At 39.6% G+C, this 20,895-nt stretch overlaps 1 protein-coding gene across 5 annotated transcripts in view; it reads right to left on the bottom strand.

The window, feature by feature from the left end:
* ANKIB1 (ankyrin repeat and IBR domain containing 1) overlaps window positions 1–20,895 on the bottom strand; it is a 56,024-nt gene that overhangs the window by 7,458 nt on the left and 27,671 nt on the right. For 4 of the 5 annotated variants that reach the window (XM_080975612.1, XM_080975616.1, XM_080975615.1 and 1 more), the window contains exons 5-17: window positions 20,752–20,869; window positions 20,243–20,451; window positions 15,954–16,042; window positions 14,710–14,854; window positions 13,336–13,502; window positions 11,176–11,282; window positions 9,891–10,021; window positions 7,799–7,933; window positions 5,820–5,906; window positions 5,661–5,727; window positions 4,327–4,472; window positions 1,711–1,889; window positions 967–1,018 (exon numbers count right to left, since the gene is read on the bottom strand). In XM_080975612.1, the coding sequence (XP_080831738.1) occupies window positions 967–1,018; window positions 1,711–1,889; window positions 4,327–4,472; window positions 5,661–5,727; window positions 5,820–5,906; window positions 7,799–7,933; window positions 9,891–10,021; window positions 11,176–11,282; window positions 13,336–13,502; window positions 14,710–14,854; window positions 15,954–16,042; window positions 20,243–20,451; window positions 20,752–20,869 (1,632 nt within the window). The remainder of the gene's footprint in view (window positions 1–966; window positions 1,019–1,710; window positions 1,890–4,326; window positions 4,473–5,660; window positions 5,728–5,819; window positions 5,907–7,798; window positions 7,934–9,890; window positions 10,022–11,175; window positions 11,283–13,335; window positions 13,503–14,709; window positions 14,855–15,953; window positions 16,043–20,242; window positions 20,452–20,751; window positions 20,870–20,895) is intronic. The other variant, XM_080975614.1, reaches the window with a different exon arrangement.

The raw sequence follows: 20,895 nt of genomic DNA, 5'->3' as shown, positions 1-20,895 counted from the left end.
GGAAACTTTATTCATGGGTTAGTCCCTTGGCAATGAGGAGGAGGAGTGTAGGACCTTCCCTTAGGAGGAATAATAATAATAGTAATAATAATTTTATTTTTACCCCCCCTTCCCGGTTCAAAAACCGGGCTCAGGGCGGCTAACAACAAATTTAAAACACTTAATTGATGCAACAAAAATAGCATAAAATATGGTATAAAACGTGAATAACGATAAATTCAGAATTGAAAAATCAATTTAGGGGGGAAATCCATCCAATAAACATTAGATGACCACGAGGGCTAGCTGGCTAAATTAGTCCTGTTTGGGCCAGCATGGAGACCAGGGGAGAATTAGCTGTGGGATCCCAGAGCAGATAATCTTCATAAAAAGGGGACGGGGAGGGAAGGAAGGGGAATAAAAGATCAGGCTAAGTTCAAGTTGAAAGCCAGGCAGAATAGCTGTGTCTTACAGGCCCTGCGGAAGGAGGTTAAATCCTGCAGGGCCCTGGTCTCATGACACAGCATTCCACCAGGTCGGAGCCATCACTGAGAAGGCCCTGGCCCTGGTGGAGAATAATCTAACTTCCTTAGGGCCTGGGGCCTCTAAACTATGATTATTCATGGACCTTAAGGTCCTCTGTGGGGCATACCAGGAGCATGGAGCAAGATGCCTCTCCCATATCAAACAGGTGTAGATAGAATGCTACTTTAGCTGAGACAGCTGTCACACTGTTTGCTGGGACACAGCTGAAGCAGAGCTAGAGGATTAGGGTGCCACGTTGTAAGCCACCTTGTATATCTACCACGAGATATAAAATTAAATATATTTCCTTCTATTGTAAAGCAGCAAAAATAGAAAGCTCATCCAGACCTTGTAAACCTTGGTGCAGTTTGCAACAACATCAGGAAGCTAATCATGCAAAGTGAAATTCCATCTTAATTTCCATAATAATACACATTTTAATTAAAAGTGGCAAAAAATTACCTCGGGGGATGCAAATCCTAAATATTCCCAATCCCATGTTCCACCAGCAAAGCTATAAATTAAACAGACTTTGTTAAAGAATACTAGAATAAATTGTGAACACCCCCCCTCCAACAAACTGAGTACAAAAATGAATGTGTTCATTTGATCAGCTTCAAGGGCTGTCCTGTGCAACCTTTCTGGAATTTTACTTCAAGGGCAATGGTGTTAACATTTGTATCCTTCCCTCAAAACCATCTCCTTTTGTGCAGTGCAGCTGGAGCATCCTTTCTCAAACGCCATGGGGAACTTGCTAGTCCTTGTTACCGACAATGCTACTATATCCATGTAAAAAGTTCAGCAGTCAAGAAAAAAACTTTTGCCAGCCAGAAGCTTACAAGAGTAAGCTGAGGTGTTTTTAAAAAGTTATTCCTGCATTTTATTTCAGAGGAGCAGCACTGCACATACACACCTCTGTCCAGCTAGAAGATGTATAAATCTTTCCCTTGTTACAATTCTGGCCACAAGCACATGTCTGTGTCCCCACCACACCCCCACCGCTGCCCCTTTAAAACTGTTAGGTGGGAAGTGGTGAAGCATCAATAATAGATTTTTAAAAATGAATTCTGCAAAGCAAACCTACCAGGACTACCTGCACTACAACTTGAAGGCTAAGCAGAAGAGTTTTTAAGGTAGGCTTACCAAGCCGAGTGGCTGCCAGGTGAACCTCTTTGGCCATACAGATCTTTGTTATTGTTAGGTTACCTGCGCCTTGGAGCTTCTGGAGAATCTGCAGGAGCAACTCCTCGGGCCACAGAGGCCAAGAACTCTTGCCGCTTCTGCTGTACAAGGCAGGCTGCACGGATAATTTTATGACGCGGAGTACGAAGGTAAGGCCTGTTCACCTTCTGAGCAAGATCCTCAGTGACCATCTCAAGATCTGTCTATATCAGAAAATAAATACTCATGTAAATTCTTTACAGGACGAGAAACCATAACTCTGGATACTTGCTGTGCATGTTATTTCCATGGGGTCAAGAAAGAACAAACCAGGGAAAAATGGGTTAATGGTGCCTAGTACAGGGTGGATCACATTGCATAGTGATCCATTGCATAGTTATTCTGATTCCTGAGGCTCTACCCTAGTTCTGCTCATAACCAAGCTGGACTTGGAGCATAAAATGTTCAGCCTGAAAGAAAAAGTCTGAAGAAAAATAAAATTCCCTCCTTAGGGAGCATGGCTGGAATACAAGGATGTAAGGACCGATGAGTTTTAACTGAATGAAAGATGACGCACTCACCTACCTACCTGAGTCAGTGATGGAACTGGCTTCCTCCTGTATAACCCCTGGAAGGAACATTAATGGTAAATGCCCAATGTTCTGTTCTCTGGCTGGCCTGCAGGAGTAAGCCAGGAAACAGTGGGACTTGCCTAAGCTGAATCAATTTTGGGAGAGAATTGCATACAGGTGGCTAACTAACAGGGTGGCAGAAAAGACCATTTGGGTTCTTGCCTGGAAACAGGATTTCTATGCATGTAGAGAGGTGACCCCCAAGTGGGACTTGACCACCACCTAGTGGTCAAAGGCAGAATTACTTCTCAAAAGAGAATCCTCAAAACTCCTTCAATTTTCTATTATGACAAGCCAAGGAAGTAGAAACAGAACAGAGGAGAGTGACAGCCAACACTAACTAACAAGCAATAATACCATCTTCTAAATAAAAAATAACAGTAATGACTAAAAAGCTCAGGCAAACTGTACCATGAATGCAGAAAGCAGACTCAGGCAGCCCAAGCCATGATTGAAGGCTTCGACACATCATACTTATTGGCAATGGCCACATGCCTTTTGTGTATCCAACTCAGTTACAGTGTTAATTAACACAGTTAATTTTACCACTCTGGTCTTGGGCAAAAAGTTCAGACATAAAGCAGCTGCCCTGGAAGTTGAAGGGGTGGGCATCAGATCCAGAGCCACCACCAATTTACACAGGAGGAGCAGATAGTGAAAGTACTGAAAGAGATGATAATAGTCAGGTTCCTCCACCTCACATTCCCCTCTCCATTCATCCTCATCCAGAATAAGATCAGAGACGACAGGGTCCTGCTTGGGTAGCCTGGGATGCTTTGAAGTAGTTCTGCCCTATCATGAGGGCTAGGAGAAAAAGTAGTTTTTCCCTCTGCAGCTGAGGCTGGCAGAGCGTAGGGGGGAAATGTAAAACTATTTTTGAACAGGACAGGCACACAAAGAAATTATTAAGAGCTAAACTCAAAGCCTGAACCAAATACAGAGTTGCAAAGGGTAGAACGGGAAGCAATTTGGTGAAGGCAAAATAAAAAACTGGGTTCCAAAGCTGGGTGGCCCCTGTGAAGGGCCCTTCTCTTCTGAGCAGCGATTTTGCCTTCAACCACTAAGTGGACCTCAAGTGACATCTACAGTCACAGAGTACGCAATTGCAGCAATGTGTACTGCCCAAAGGGAGCCTCAATTGTTTAAGAGCTTTGTAAAGGAGAAGGCTGCCCTGGTCACCACCCTGACAATACACTAAAGTGGGTTGTTTTTGGAAAAAAAGATCACTGAAGTAGCTCCTTATCAAGTGGAGCAAACCTGAAAGTAAATTGGGAAGAAGCTTTTGAGTTTTGCAGCATCTGCTCTAGGTGTCCTAAGCCAACAAGTCAGAATGGATCTCTGGCTTTCTTCCCAGAGTGGTAAGATCACGACACACACACACACACACACACACACACACAGAGAGAGAGAGAGAGAGAGAGAGAGAGAGAGAGAGAGAGAGAGAAAGAGAGAGAGAGAGAGAGAGAGAGAGAGAGAGAGAGAGAAGGGGGGGGGAGTTGAACTTCCAGAAGGGGTCCATAAAATTTTAATGCCTGCCAGACATCCTATCTATGCCATCTCTGCTCAGAAGAATGAGAGGAATTAGAGCAGGACATTTTTAGCACACATTACACTAAGACCAAATATTTTGTTGTTCATTGGTACACAGTCTTACGACTTCTAAAACGGATAACAACAATATGACACACTAAAGGCACTTTTAAGGATCCTTGATTTCCATGGGAGAATAGAACATCTGCTTAATAGTACAATCCGATACATACCCACTCAAAAAGAAACCCAAGTAAGTTCAATAAAACTTACTCCCAGGTAAGTATGCATAGCATTTCACCCTAACACTTCTTCATTGAAGCCAATAGGATACAGTACATATCTGCTTAAACTTTGAGTTGTGCTCTTAAGAATACAAATCTAGAGGAAGTTACTGGGAAGCAAGTAAGAATTACTAGAAAATATCAATTCAATATATACAACTAGTCAGCTGTAAAAAATTAAGCACAGAAGCCACTAACACAAGGGCCTCCTTTACCTGCATAAGTTCGAATATTTCTTTTTTTGTGCTTTTTGGCTCTAGAAAGAATCCATATGGGTAAGAACACTTCAGGATGCGACGAGTTTTGAGGAGTTCTTGTACTGCATCTTCAATGAATGTGGTATCTGGACAACCTCCTTCAGCTGCAAGAGAAATCCAGGCATTGCAAAGAGTATTTTGTTTCCCATTTGCTGATGTGATAACTATTTCAGCTACAGCAGAACTTATTCTAAACAGAGTATAATGTTTTGTGCAAAATCAAAATTGTTTTTCAAATCCTAATCTAGATTTCAACAGAAAAAGCTCTATGTCCATTGTTTGACTGCATTCAGATTTCTGCATTCACAAGACGGCATAGTCACATTAGTCCAAATTAAAAGAAATTCACATTGAAGTCCCACTGAAATTACAAAATACAAGCATGAGCACACAGAGAAGATGGACAGTGCACTCTAAAGACCACTTCAAGCAAATGCAGGAAGGAATTTAGGGCTTCAGATGAAGTAAGATCAGGGGTAGGCAACCTAAGGCCCAGGGGCCGGATGTGGCCCAATCGCCTTCTCAATCCGGCTCACAGGCGGTCTAGGAATCAGCATGTTTTTACATGAGTAGAATGTGTCCTTTTATTTAAAATGCATCTCTGGGTTATTTGTGGGGCATAGGAATTTGTTCATCCCCCCCCAAAAAAAATATAGTCTGGCCCACCACATGGTCTGAGGGACGGTGGACTGGCCCACAGCTGAAAAAGGTTGCTGATCCCTGGGTAAGATGCAGAAAGTTCTCTGAAGCTTCTGTGTTCCTGCCTTCAATTGCTGGGGGCAGTTGCAGTCCCATGTGAGGACAATTTATACTCACAGGAGAAAAACCATGTCATATAGAACACCATCTACTAAAATCAGAATGTGTGCAAGAGAAGAGACAGATCTGAATAGCCAAGGATGGAAAAGCTGGGTAGGAACTAACTCCCCAAGAGAAGAAATCCTACATGAAACTAAAGTTTCTTGTTGCTTTTCAGCATCAGCACAGATAAATGAAGAAAAGGAAGCAACAGATTGGTATCAGAGAGGAACTGTATGACAAGTAGATTGGGGAAGATACTAGCTGGTATTGCAGAAAATATATCTTTATTTAGATTAGAAGACATAAAGCACATGTCATATACTGCAATATATTGTTTGTTCACCCATTAATCAAAGTAAATCAAGCCACACAAATGCTCAGTTTGATAAGGACAAAAGCAGTGGCCAGAAATCAATTGTATTTTGAAAGGCTTTGGTGTACACACATTATTCTGAGCACCCGAATGTATCACATAAACTCAGCACACTTACGTCCACTAAGAGCTCTACTCAGTTGTTCCATCTTTTCTTTGGCTGTTTTTAGAAGGCGCTGTTCTAACTAAAAGTAAGATAAAATTTTAAAAAGTGAAAAACACTGTTTTGAACTAATAAAGCTGGAAAATAATTTTATAGAACTATTTCCAACCGTACTTGATAACTGAGCTCATGGTTCTTAAACCTTGTGTAATAGTGCATAAATCTATCAAGTTCTTGAAATCGTTTGTGTTTCTTTTCAGCCTAGAAAATAATTACGGGAAAGAAAGATAAAAAAAATTAACGACTTGCTAGTTTTATCTTAATGTAACATTTATGAGCAAAGGGAAATGGGCAATCAACCATTTAAAATGTGAATAATAGAGCTTTATTCACAAGCAGCATAGTGATGAATACTGTATGAACAAATCAGCCAGCTGGAAATAGACCTTAACACATCTCACAAGTCAAACTGCACTTTGGCGTTATTAAGTCAAACTCCTAAGCCAGTTTTTTTCTGCCTTACGTTGTATCCTTTGGTGGGTAACATTCCACCCAGCCCCTTTCCGCTGCTTTTCCTTGTGCACCCCCTCCTTCTGCCATTCTGAGGCAGCCCTCAGAAGTTTCATAGCAGGGGCATGCAAGGTATTGGTGAGGTGAAGATGCTGCTTTCTTGAAGTACATCAAGCTCTTGGGAGCCTGTTGAGCTACCAGCAGCCTTGCAGCTAGGTCACACCTATACAGGGGCATCAAGTACATACACTGGTGGCTCCACGTGGGAGTTGTATAAAGGACCACTGCAATATGCATTATCACAGTGGCACTAAAAGATGGTTCCCTAACCAGGGAAATTGCAGTGGCCATGTACGCAGCTCTGTAGTGAAGCAATGGTAGATATATTTGCTGGCTTTGCATGTTGAACTACAAATCCTTATGCTACCAAGGCTGTAATGGGATGGGAGCCAGAAAGTGTGAAGCAGACCTAAACATTTTTTTAAAAAACCACAAAGGGTTCCAAACTTTAGGAAGCTTCTTAGGCATTTCCTGGTACAGTGGTACCTTGGTTCTCAAACTTAACCCATTCCGGAAGTCCATTCCAAAACCAAAGCGTTCCAAAAGCAAAGTGTGCTTTCCCATAGAAAGTAATGCAAAATGGATTAATCCATTCCAGACTTTTAAAAACAACTCCTAAAACAGCAATTTAACATGAATTTTACTATATAACGAAACCATTGATGGTTGATAGGACCTTGTGCTGTACTTTAGAAAACAGGTTCCAATCCTATGTACAGTGGAACCTTGGTTCTCAAACACCTTGGTACTCAAACAACTTGGAACCCCAAAACTGCAAACCCAGAAGTAAGTGCTCTGGTTTGCAAACTTTTTTCAGAAGCTGAACGTGCTCCGTTTTGAGTGTTATGCTTCCTTTTTGAGTGCCACACTTCCATTTTGAGTGTTACGCTGAGGTCTGTCAGTTTTTGCTATTTATTTTGCGTTTTTGTTTTTGCAGCTTTTTTGTTTTGCTCTTGTGACTGTGTGGAACCCAGTTTAGCTACTGATTGATTGATTGTGTGACTGCAGTACATTGTTTACTGCTTTCATTTTATGGATCAATGGTCTTGTGTTAAATTGCTGTTTTAGGGGTTGTTTTTAAAAGTCTGGAATGGATTAATCCATTTTGCGTTACTTTCTATGAAAAAGCGCACCTTAGTTTTGGAACAGACCTTCGGAATGGATTAAGTTTGAGAACCAAGGTACCACTGTATATGTTTCTGGCAGAAAGCTCCAGTGAACACAATGTGATTTACCATTTTCTAAATAAGCATGCACAGGATTGCATTGTCTCCAAAGTAGAGTAAATGACACCCTCTGCCTCTTGTGCAAATTTCAGGCTCAGGGGAGAAGTGGAGTTTATGTCCAACTTTATGCTGTGCTTCCAAGTCTTTCTGAAGCACAGTGTGAAGTTGGAGATGAGAAATGAATGCTAGAAGAGGGAGGTGTGACGGCCAAGGTGAACATATTTTTGGACCTACTCTGGTTAGCAGTGAAATACCTGAAGTTTAAAAATCAAATGAATTGCACAAATTAAAAAGCTTAAGAAGAAAGGCAAAGATAATTACCCTTCTGTATCTCCTCAGTATTTGTTAGCTTCTTACCTCTGCTGTCATTTCCTTGGACTGTTCCTCTACATGTTGAATGACTTCATAGCGAGTACATCTGTAATAACCTCCAGTGGAAGAACTATGCTTCTTCCATTCTTCAAGGCAAATCCAACAGAAGTCATATTTACACTTGAAAAGGAAAAAGAGAGCCAATTTCTTAAACCAACCCTGTTAAAAGATTTGAAAGGCGACCTAGAATGTTAAAAACAACAATTTGTGTTTTCATCAGTTATTCAAAGGGACGCGGGTGGCGCTGTGGGTTAAACCACAGAGCCTAGGACTTGCAGATTAGAAGGTCGGCGGTTTGAATCCCCGTGACGGGGTGAGCTCCCGTTGCTCGGTCCCTGCTCCTGCCAACCTAGCAGTTCGAAAGCATGTCAAAGTGCAAGTAGATAAATAGGTACCGCTCCAGCGGGAAGGTAAACGGCGTTTCTGTGCGCTGCTCTGGTTCGCCAGAAGCGGCTTAGTCATGCTGGCCACATGACCTGGAAGCTGTACGCTGGCTCCCTCGGCCAATAAAGCGAGATGAGCGCCGCAACCCCAGAGTCGGCCACGACTGGACCGAATGGTCAGGGGTCCCTTTACCTTTACCTATTGGCATTGGTTTCTCCATGTCTGCTATTTACATAACAAAAAATGTGTCTGTTAACTGCATTCACACAATTAAAACTCCATGTCTAGCTTGACCCTAAGTGGAACATTGATTCAGAGGATTATCTCAATGCAACCCCCATAGTTCTATGGTTAAGTGGGCTGCATACAGTTCTGTTAGCGCAGACTGCTGTAGCCAAAATCTTGACCAGTGCCAAATATTGGGATTCTGCAACTACATATGCAACAGTATCAGAGGCAGTGGATGCTTGTTGGTTTCCAAGTGCAATTTTAGGTGTTAATCATTACGGGAATGCCTCGTTTTGTTTCATTTCACTTTACTATGCTCTGCAGATATTGTTCTTTATGAGGACGCAGTTGTAGCTGCAGGCAGCCTGTCCGCTTCAAAGGGCTGCAGCTGGATTTTTCCCCTACTGCCCCTGCAGCTAGTGGGCCTGGCTTAAAAGACTACAGTATAGTGTAAACATAACTTTTATGTGTACTGGGAAACCAAATAAATTATGTGACTCACTTTATTGTGATATTCGAACCAGCGGTATCTCTGAGGTATGCCTGCACTTTTAAAGCCCTATATACCCGAGTCTAGTATACTTGAAGGACTACCTCCTCTCAAATGAATCAGCCAGTTCTTTAAGATGATGAGAATCTCTTGTGCCTTCCATTGCCTTCAACATCCAAAGACATATCTTTTTCAACAGGTTTTCCAAATTTACTGCTGATTAGACTGCAATGCATTTTTTAAAAATTATGGCAGCTCTGGTTTATATGCTGTTTTAATGATGTATGCTATTTTGTTATATTGCTGAATTTTAAATGATTATATAATTTTTAGATCTGTTTTTGTTAGCTGCTTGAAACATCTCTGTTTGTGCATGATAGGAATTTAATAATGAAGGTTCGTAGCCAACTAAGTTTTACTGAGAGTAGACCTACTTAAATTAACTTGGGTACATGAATTTCAGTGGGTCTACTCTGAGTATGACTAACATGGGATACAACCCGAAATAGATAAATTAATACATCAGATAATGCTTCTTGTCAAAAAGAACTGAGGGTGCTATGGATGTTACCTGTTAAAAAAAGTGAAGACTGCAAGAAAAACTACTTTCTCACACCATCGAGCAATCAACACAAAGGCAGTTCTTTTGTTAAAGCAAAATACTGATCAGCAGGAGGCTGGGAGAAGAAAGGGAAGCTCCCAAGGTGAGAGCTGGAAGGGCCACCCCTTTCTGTGTGAGACAAGGTTTAAGATCTACCTTTGAGAGAAGACTCTGCATTTTCTTTTTCTCTTTATTAGATTAGTTTGTTTTTATTGTGTTGTTTTATGAAAAAGCTTCAATAAAATTTAATGAGAAAAACAAACAAAATACTGATCACCAGAGTGGATATTGTGGACTTTTTAAGACATTGCATGAAGTAAACATTTCTACTTATATTTATATGAACTGTAGCATTATTTTGACTCTTTGCTTACTTTTGCACACTGCATATGATTGCAGCCTTCGTTCTTCTGAATTGGGGATTTGCAATTGGCACATGGTTTAGAATTTGTGAGTAACCATAAGCAGTTGGCAGCATCTTCATAAGCCTCACTAACGCCCACAACTGTGAAAAAGAAAAAACAACGTTAAGGTTTTGTACATGTAACAGTGTGTTAATAGCAAGTTCATCATTGCATTTTCTAAATTTTCCGAGTATGTAATTAGGCTATTTTTAAATACACTGTAACTCATCCTGAGCACTTATTATAGGGTGAAAAAGATTTTCAAATTTCTTCATAAAGCAGTGTTATGGGACTGGTACTACAAATATCCACAACAAATGCTAAAAATAATGCACAGTCCAAAGGTTAGATGCACACACATTTTCACTGCCAGCTTTTGCAATATCTCTTTATAAATTTGCCCACTAATTATAAACAAGCTGTTATTTCCATAAAACATCCCACAAAATTAAAGCGTACTAATCACTGCAACTCCCAGAAAGGAACACTATATTTTGCAGATTAATAAGTAGTAGTTGAAATGTTGCATTCCCCTTACATTTTATTTTTAAATTCCCTCAATTTCTTAGAAATTACTTGTACCCTAATCAACCAAGTCTACATCATGTTTATTTCATCGTTATTATTAAACACCTGCCCTTTACCCTAATGTCCCAGGGCAGATCACAACAATTTAAAATACAACATTAGAAACAGTTTATAATAAATTACAATCACAGGAATAGGTCAAGTGTCAGAGGTCTGCGTAAAGAATGTTGTTTGGTGTGACTATGGATTTTAAGTCTACATTCTCAAAAACTTAAACTCCATGCTCTCAGTTTTGAAGCTCAGCTTCCCCAAAGATGGAAATGTACAACTATACACAACAGGGAACTCTGTCCAACTTGTCAAAATTCAGTTGAAATTCTTTGCTGTTTACCTGTGCATTATTAATGCCATTTCATTTTAGGCAGGTTTGAGAAACTACAGTTTCTCTACATCACTTACATCATCTGACTTAGGAGACAGACTATGGGTCTATCTAGCTCACCATTTCCCATGCAAATGAGCAATGGCTCTCCAGAGTTTCAGACTGGGGATAACAGGGATTGAACCTCAGACCTTCTGCACACAAAGCAGTTGTGCTACCACTGAGCTATAACCCTTACTCTTGTCCACACTCCTCTTAGGAGGCCAAGCTGCCCATTGTGCAAATCATAATTTAATATACTGTAATAAATAATAACACAGAATTTCTACAAATTAACAAAAATACCATAATGGCCATTCTTACGCTCTTCCGGTTTCATTTCTGTTATCTTCTGCAGCCAGTTCTTCCATGTTTCACAGTCACAGGGTTCATGTGCTTCACCTAAACACTCCCTGAAAAATTGATCCAAGGCTTTAATAAGCTGAAGATTAAACTTATTATTATTATTATTATTATTATTATTATTATTATTATTAACTGTGGATTCAAGAATACTAGTTCTTAATTCAGGAAGAAAAAAAATCAGATAATATGTTTTGCTAACATGACTAGGTATTCCAAAGCTGATAGCAATACAGAAGAACAAATCAGAAACAATACCCCAAGGCATAAATGACATAAAATATATAAACCTCAATAACTTGCAGTAGAATTTAGGTGCATAATTGCAAAGTGCACTTTGAGGTCTCCCTTATGTAACTTAAACTGTTGATTGTAGTTATGATTCGATTTAGCAATCCACTAAGTCTTGAGTTGAGTATTGATTTATATTAACAGTACTCTCTTCTGTCTCTTTCTCTCTCATACAGAGTTGCATTCTTTTATGAATACAGACCAAACCACTATGAATCAGGATTCTCAAGTCCTGCTCAAGGCTTTCTGAGTCATGTGTATGTGTAGAACAACATTACTATGTATGTTTACCTTTTCCTCAAACACTTCATAGTGGCAGAATGTGAGGATCTCTCATGCAGCATTCTGTCATTTTTAATTTCTTAGACGCTTTAGAGATCCATGCAGAGCTGAAGGAAGACAGCAGTCGGTCTCCTTCCAGACTCCAGCTGGCACAGGAAGATGTACTTAAAAGTAGGCTAGTGACTCAGACATTTTAGGGCTGCAAATGCTGGGAGGAGAGGCATTGCAATGGTCAGAAATAGGCATTTTGACTCAATCTCGCTTTGACACTAGGCCACACTATATCAGATGGGAGGCTGTCCCTAGAATATCACCATGTGTACTGCCTAACAGGAAATTTCAAGCTGGACAAGAGATGGAGGGTTTTTGAAAGGGCTCTGGCATTATTATTGCAATAACGTTATAAATTGTTGAAGTGCTTTATAAAGATAACAGAATATCTGTCACAACCTTTAACAGCTTAAAAAGGAAGTGTCTTCTGTAACTAGGGTAAATGTCACTTAAGCACTATTTTCTGACTGAGAACATGCATTTGTCAAAAATAGGGACAGTCACTGAATATATCATCTCTACTCCACCTGCCCTTTAATTGAATAGGGACTAATATCAGGAACTGAAATTTCTACAGAGGACAACCCCATGAGCTTATTTCATTATTGTTTCTAGTTTTCAAAGAAGCAATCAAATTTCTGGAGCAGAAGATGCATCATTTCCAGATGGTGCCTGGGTGTAGATGTGTCAATATGATTTCCAGATTGGTCACGACTCGCTTTTTTTTACGGGAAATACAGCAAAATAGCTTCAGACATCTGCCACACATCCAACATACAAAAAACAGAACAACTAAAAATAGCATCATTTCAGAATTATAGGTTTATGGAGGAGCCTGATATAGTGCAAGATGCAAGGAATTTTCTCTAGATCTAATGATGAAGAATTTTCTAAAATGCTTTTTGTTAAGTGAAACGCCACAAACGCCAGAGCGAAAAGGAAAAAAAATGTAGAAAGGAAAATATAACATTCTGTCACATTAGAAATAAAAAAAAGCAGCTTTGAGTGCTCCTTCACCTCTGAATTTATGTTAGAATAGAAGTCTATATATAAATATATATCTCATATACGCAGAGCAAAAAATTATCCACACCCCGCCCCGAAAAGCAGGACTATGTATACTTAGCTCACCCTGAGAGGATCAATTTGCTTATATTCCATTATTATTTAACTTAACTATACTCTTTTTGCAAAAGATTTATACCCCCAATCAATGTAATCTTGAATTTTAAAAGACCAAAAGATGCTTTTGAGCAGATAAAATACTTATTGGCTTAAGAGTCTGAATATGAAGAGAGAAATGAAAAATTCAGAATAGGATTTCACAATGTGAGCACAAAGATCTACATGAAACCAAAGATGAATTTCCCACAAATGGTAATTATTTTAATGCTCGTACATGGACTGTACGGCACTGTTTCAATTTTTTTAAAAGATCAGCAATCATGTTTAAATCATGTACAAGAAAGCATTACTAACCAGCAGAAGAGATGCCCTTTCCCACAGTCCACAGCGGGAGCTCTTAGCAATGGGAAACTAAGTGCTTCTGAACCTGTTGTATTTGACCCTTGCCTTGTTAGCCTGACCGCTCTCTCACAAGCTGGTGTAGGACACCATTTAATAGAAGGATTATTTTCAACAAAGGCCTGAAAACAAAAGGAGATAGAAATTAGTTGCCATTTTCAATCAGGACCTTCTAAGTGATACAAAGCTCAATTTGATGGTGTAAAACTCTGCAGTTTAGAACAGGTGTAGGCCTTAAAAGGACAGATCATGAAGCTGAGGCTCCAATACTTTGGCCACCTCATGAGAAGAGAAGACTCCCTGGAAAAGACCCTGATGTTGGGAAAGATGGAGGGCACAAGGAGAAGGGGACGACAGAGGATGAGATGGCTGGACAGTGTTCTCGAAGCCACAAATATGAGTCTGACCAAACTGCGGGAGGCAGTGGAAGACAGGAGTGCCTGGCGTGCTCTGGTCCACGGGGTCACGAACAACAACAAGGCCTTAAAATAGCTATAAAAGATAATCATTTTATCCATTATACAATTTTAGTTATTTGCTATAGCAACATATAAAGCTTAGCCAAAGAACTCCATTTGGAACATTCATGTATTTTTTATGCAAAAGCTTACAAAGCTCGATCCGGCACAATCTACAAATTAATAAGGAATGTCTGAAAGGCGGAGAGCGAGGTCTTGGTGCGGGGGGGGGGGGGAGATTCCTGTTCCCACCTACTTTTCTCTCCACCCACCACCTCCAAATAGGAAATTAGTAGAGCATTAAGTTACAGGCACTGGTGCACTGTGAGGGCCTAACTCTTCCTAGTAAGATTGTAACATGTAGAATTGGGGAATAAATTTAGATATGGAGAGCAATATAACTATATCTCAATTGGGGCTGAATACTGATGGGAAAACTACTTGTAGTACTTAGATGCAATGTGACTGAAGTGTCAGATGTGGTGGGTTGAAAAAATTACAAACTGTTTAACCATATGAGGAGCCACAACTGGTACATTTAAGAGGTGTGTTGACTCATGAAAAAGGTTTGCAATAGTTCATACTTTTTTCTTTCTTTCTTTTTACTGGGTCAGGATCTTTTCGGCTTGAATAAAGATAGCGGCTAAGTGAAAGTGTGACCTTTCTCCCATTAAGCTACCATCACTTTGGGCAACAGCTATCAGGAAAACATTTGTTATAATTTGTATTTAACAAAACAAAAAACAAATCATAATATTTCTTGAAATAGTTGTCTATACTACTAGATGCATTTCTTTCTAAGAGTATTTTTAATGACGTCAGAATAATCAGCTCAGACGGATACTTTAGACACATGCCGCTGGCAGTTTACCTTAATGTCAAATTGTAGGTAACGTTTATCCATCTCCTTGGAAACCACACTTTCGATGATCTCCACTGGAACAAGCTGGAAGCAATCATACGCTGGGCAAAAAATATTGTGGGCTTCACCCTCTTGAATCTTCATATTCAAAAATCTGTTAAAATGTTCATCAGGTTTGAGCAGGAAATATTAACTCCACCAAACTTAGGGAGCAAAAATCAACCTATTAATGCCTAAACCTCACAGGTAAGTAAAGAGAGATTATGACTACCTTACAAGCTCTGCAAGGTATTCCGGAAGGCTCTGAGTCAGCAACTCACAGGGCATTCTACAATACTGAACAGAACAGGGAAGCCTCTGAGCATGTGGGCACACAGTGGAGTATCAAAAGGAATGATCTAAAATATATTGAAAGGGTTTACTTTTAGCAGCCCTTTACTGATTTGTGTGGGGTGCGTAGCATGAGTCAAAAAGTACCATATCACATTAAGAAGTGGAACATTTTGGTCAGGGAAAGCTGACAGAATGAACTGTGTGTCTGCAGTTTTTGTCTCAAGGAAAAACTAGAATAGAAACTGACTTAGTAGCTGTGACTTAGATAATCTCCCCATGCTAATGTGGATAGGGTTTCTGTCCAAAGAAACTCTCCCCACATGCATGATGGAACTGCATTATGTTTAACTTTAATAATACAAGATAACAGCATCTCATGGCCAGATAACTTTATGTCCAGATTTTCCTCTTAGGCTTCTTTTCTCAGCTAAGTCAGACTTTATAAGGGACAGTCAACTCCTTAGGATCCTTTGGATTACAGAAACAGAACTGGTCCTGCAAGGACGGCAAAATGTCCCAGAAAGTGGTTCTGAGGCGCATCACAAAATCATAGAATTGTTGGGTTGGAACAGACATCATCATAGTAAATACTGTGACTTCCACATTCCCCGCTTCGTGCCCAGAAGCTTTAATATTTCATAAGCTTCAAATCTACTTCAGGCTCATACTAGAGCAAAGACAGAAGACAAACAATCTTTGCTTAATTTTTTAAAATGTTTCCATTCTGGGGCAACTCTAATTTTTAACGACAGCCAGCATCTAAAATGGAAATTAAATTGTCTTTGGAATAGAATCCTAGGGACATGAACAAACCAACATTAAAAATAAATCAAGACATGTTACTACTAGTTTACTAAGTAGGATAATTTCCCCCCAAGTAGAGACAATTTTTATATAAAAATGCCTAAATATATACTTACGCTTCCCAGCATGCTCTACAGAACTCATGTCCACAAGGCATATCCACTGGGTCTTCAAATACAGAAATGTTACACATGCAAATTTCACACTGTAGATAAAAGAATAAAATTATTTTAAAAAATATTTCAAATACTATATAATAGGGATGATTAACCTGTAGTTCTTTAAAAAAAAAAAAAAAACTTAAACAGTATGTTTTAGAAAAGTGTTTTGTGTTTTTTTTTAAGTTAATTGATCACTTGTGATGCCAAGATGCCAAGTTGGACAATTGTCAACATAACAAAAATATCCATTGGTTAGTCACTTACACCTCATATTTGTTCAGAAATAAAGCACTACTTGGAAATCAGGTAATTAAGGCATATTAATCCAAACCTAGATGTCTGGGAGTAAAATTACACCTGCAGTGCATTTTTTGTTGCAGAACTTACTCAGAAAAAGACCTGCAACATGGTCTTTGAATCTAGAATACTGTCACCCAAAAAGCAATAAGCAATGTCCTCAAATTTCAATCACTTACCATTTATATTTTTATTTCTGTGCACAGAAAGTGCCTGGAATGAAAAAAGAATCTCACGACTACCAACTGAATTTCGCATGTGGAGTGGTTGTTGTTGTTTTTTGTCATCAGAGCCCATGTAATGTACAGGGACAAACAAAATTCAAGTGTCCAGAGTTTTATTTTTGGAAACCAAGGAAACATTGGAATATAAAATATCCCAAGAATCCCCGCCCCCTCCGATTTGAAAAAGGAGTGTAGGGGGCAATATCACAAAATTGCTTTTGTTACTATAAGCAATAGAAGTATTCCATACTGCAAAAAAGTCACCTGACACCTTGTTTTCTTATAATGTTCAGCTGGCGGCCGAGTTTCTCTGCTATGGCAATATCACAATCTACTGCACCACAGATCAGGAATGGGGAACCTCATGCCCAGGGGCCCAACACAGTCCTCCAGGACTCTCTATTGGCTCTCAAGTTTCTCACCAAGTCACACACTCTCCCAATAGATAACTCTTCTCCACACGCCACATCTCCCACAAACACTGTTTTCCACCCTCATTGTGCGTTATTGCCTTGCTAGAATGTAAATTAACATTTCCTGCTCCACCCACTTCTGCTTTTGGCCCTGCCCACCACTGGCATGTTGGTCTCGGGCCTTGCCACAGAATGGTCCCATCATTTTCTCAATCAAACTGATTCATTTTTTCAAACAAACTGATTCAGAGAAGTAAACTTATTTGCCATTCTTCTGAAACAACCCAAATGGATTTTATTACCCCCAAATACACTAGAATTTAGCATGTGGAAGGAGAATGTTCCCCAAACAATTTGTGTTATGTTACTGCTAATTTACCCCCAGCTGATAAGATACACACACACAGTGGCATGAAAGGACAGCATATAAACGTTCCTATAAATAAAATAAATGCAAAGATGTGTTTAGCATTGCTCTTGTGAGCTGATTCATATATAGAGTTGCTATTTTTCACCTCCACAAATCAGACACCATCTGTGTCACCACCGTGTTAAGTGGGGAGCACCCTCTAAATGCCCCTTTTTCCTGTTCTCCAGCTCTCTTTCTTCAACTAGAGTTGAAGCTCTGGGGCTGGCTGGAAGCTGGAGGATACTGGCATCAGCTGCTGGGAAGGGAGGCTGAGCAGCCTAAACAAAGTTCCGCTGTGCCTCTGGTTTCTTTGGAGCTTCCTCCACCCTCACTGAAGTCTTTTTTGGGCTCTGTGGAGGGTCTCCTCTTGAGCCACAAGGGCTCTCCAGCTCTTTCCCACCATTTCTTGGCTTAATCTATTTATTTCCTGGGGCCACACATATAAGCAGCCGAACACGAGTCAATCACAGGTTGGGGGGCGGGAATCTGTATTAAATATGCAGATAATGATGTCTGATTTGTGAAGGTGAGAAATAGCAACTCTATATGAATCATTCTTTTACAAGTCAGCTCACGCGAGCAATATTAAACACATCTTTTATTTATAGGAACGTTTATAGGCTACCCTTTTGTGCCCCTGTAAAAAAATATATAAATAGCATCAGCTGGAGAAGCTGATAATTACTGGAAACATAGTAGGTGTGGAGCGATAATTTAAGCCTTTCCTGCCGCTGCTGTACTGAGGAAAATCCCTATTGGGCGGGAAGGGGGGTGTCAGTTCCTTCATTGACATCAACGGGTAATTTCCTCCAAAGCATACACCAGTTTCAGAGGGATTTCCCCCCTCAGGTCCACATCCGGGGAGAAAGGGTTAAATTATCCCTGCATGCCTGCTTTGTTCCCAGGAATTATCACCTCTCACCAGCTGCTGCTATTTGCATTTTTAAAAACCTGTACATAAAATGCAAGGACAAATATAATATCGCATTTAGTTTGGTCCTCAGTTCAACACAAAGGATAACATTTGCCAACAACATCTCCTAACTTTTCCTCCCATTTCAGTAGGGGTGGTACAAAACCTTCACTGTACATTAATAATAGCGATACAGAACATATATGCTATAACACACACACATACAATAAAATCCTTGTGGTGCCTCATTTAAATAATTAGGTTAAAATCAGATAAATGACAATCTAACTATGACAACAAAGTAAATATTGAAACAACCTAGTCTACTCTTTTCTTTTTTTAAAAAAAGAAGTATCTTGATCATTGCGCACAAATCTGTTCCAGCTGCAGTTACTGCTGTAGAATCTTTAAAAAAGAGAGACTGTTTTTCAAAAGAGCTTTTCCAATAATTATAAAAGACCTTTCGTATATTAAAGCTGTGTTGATCTTATAGACTGGTGCAAACAAACCTACATAGTGAGGTTCCGTATAATCTATCTGGGTATTAGTGGGTTGACCTTTAAAATGCAGACAAAGAGAATGTTGTTTCCTAAGTTGGGGAAAATGACAGGAAGCAGGGCAGAGAGAGTTTAAGTATGCTTAAGAAACAAAATATAACAGAAGTGAAAAATCTAGAAATTTCCACACAACACACTGCAGCAATTTCAATTTTCCAACACACACTTTATATAATTTCATGCAATCTGAGCTACAAAATGCACAATAACTTAACAACTTCAATTTCTTACACAAACTGTCATCTCTCAACTATCTTACAGTGGTTCCACCAGCGATGGAACAAGATCCTTTACACAGTCGTTCACATAGATGTGGAGAGCACAAAGAGACAGTTAATCCAATGTCATTTTAAAATTGCTAAATGAAGATTTCCTTTCTGGCACCTCTCTCTTTCCCTCTCTTCACAGTACAGGCTGGGATCCTAGGCACACCAATACTGTTTCTGCATGTCTAATAGAGGTTTGAGGAGCTTCTATTTCTCAAACAGCACCCGTCATGCAATGTTGCAAACCATATTTGAAACTAATGCATTTTTTAAAAGTTTCTGATATGGCAATGAGATTGCAGTTGAAAGAAAAGATGTTTTAGAAAGACATATGTAAGCTCTTGGGAGTGCTTAATAGCTCTTTGGATCATAGCCATACTCTTACTGATGGCAATAATTGAGTACATTTTTAAATTGTTTTAAACTGAGTATGTTGAGTGATACACTATACATAGCAAAAGTAGGCCTTCATAGGATACTTTTGTGCATATGTTTACTCAAGTATTGGTCAGTTGATTTTTTGCCTAGTATTATTATTGTTATCTAATGGAAGTCCACACTTATGGGAAGGAGAAGGCTTTGCCTCTAGCATTAAGAACAGAGGGCCATAAAATCACTTGAAAAGGGATTGACTCCTTGGCTTGCCAAGCTGCTGTAATGGTCATCAGAAAACTAATGCTGCCACCAAAGGAGAAGGTGGGACTTAATGCAAAAAAGGCAAACCATATGTGGAGAAGGTTGATAGCAACCTAGTTCTGGACAAAGTGGAATGGAACCTTCTACCACCAATAAGGAGTCATCTTGCTTCACAGTGTGAGCACAATACCCTTCAAACTACCTGAAAACACAAATCAGTAGGAAAAAATGTGCTCTTGTAGACAAGAGTGCAAAATACCAAATTTAACAAAACATATCCAGGAAAATCAACATCTGATTCTTTTATATGCTGGAAAAATCATATTGCTGAAAAATCAGTAAAAGATTTTTTGGCAGTCCAGAAATGTTGCAGGAGTGCAACTTTTAAACTTCCAACCAATTTCTTTATAACAATTATTTACACAAAATATATTCTTGTTCCAGAAGCAGTAAGTTATCACTAGAATTAAACATTTTTGGGGGATGCGCACACACACACTCCCACACCAATATAGATCACCCTTCATACCATAGTTGTCTCAATGTCCCCTGGCGAGAGGCTGATTTCATCTGGGGAGGTGATAGAAGAGCGAGTTGTCCGAGGAGTTCTTGGTGAAGGAAGTGTGTCCCAGGCATTATACCCACTAGGAGGTGGAGTTGGCATCTGAACACCTGAACGTTGGCAGCAGTTCTCAGGATTAGACATCCAAGCTTCAAGTAACTTCTCCCTGTCCCAGTCTTAAAATAAAACCAGAAAGTGTTAAAAAGGAACATGGAAATGATTTGGTGATGATGTGTCTGCTTATGATTATATTTATGATTAAAATCACTGCAGAATAGAGATAGCCAACCTGTGGCCATCCAGAGGCTGTTGATCCCATCATTCCTGGCCAAGGTTCCTGACAGTCTATCCGTTTTCATTTATAGTACACTATTCTTTTTGTTACAAAAGCACATATTTACATATAGGAAATGTTAATACATTTGGTCAAGATTTGTTATTAAAATTGGCTGAATGTTATATAGTTTCCTTATTACCATGGGCTCGCAGCAGAGCTTCTGCAGTAAACAATGGAGCCTGAAGCATGTCAGCAGATTCTACTATCAGCATATCTTTGAGCCTTCGCAGGTCCTGAGGTCTTAGTCCTTCATACGGCTGTGAAAGGAAACAGAAAAGCAAAG

Source organism: Podarcis pityusensis (assembly GCF_964106645.2).
Source record: "Podarcis pityusensis genome assembly, chromosome: 12".
Taxonomy (NCBI): domain Eukaryota; kingdom Metazoa; phylum Chordata; class Lepidosauria; order Squamata; family Lacertidae; genus Podarcis; species Podarcis pityusensis.
Note: the sequence above shows the minus strand (reverse complement) of the source record. Positions and strands in the feature narration are given on the sequence as shown.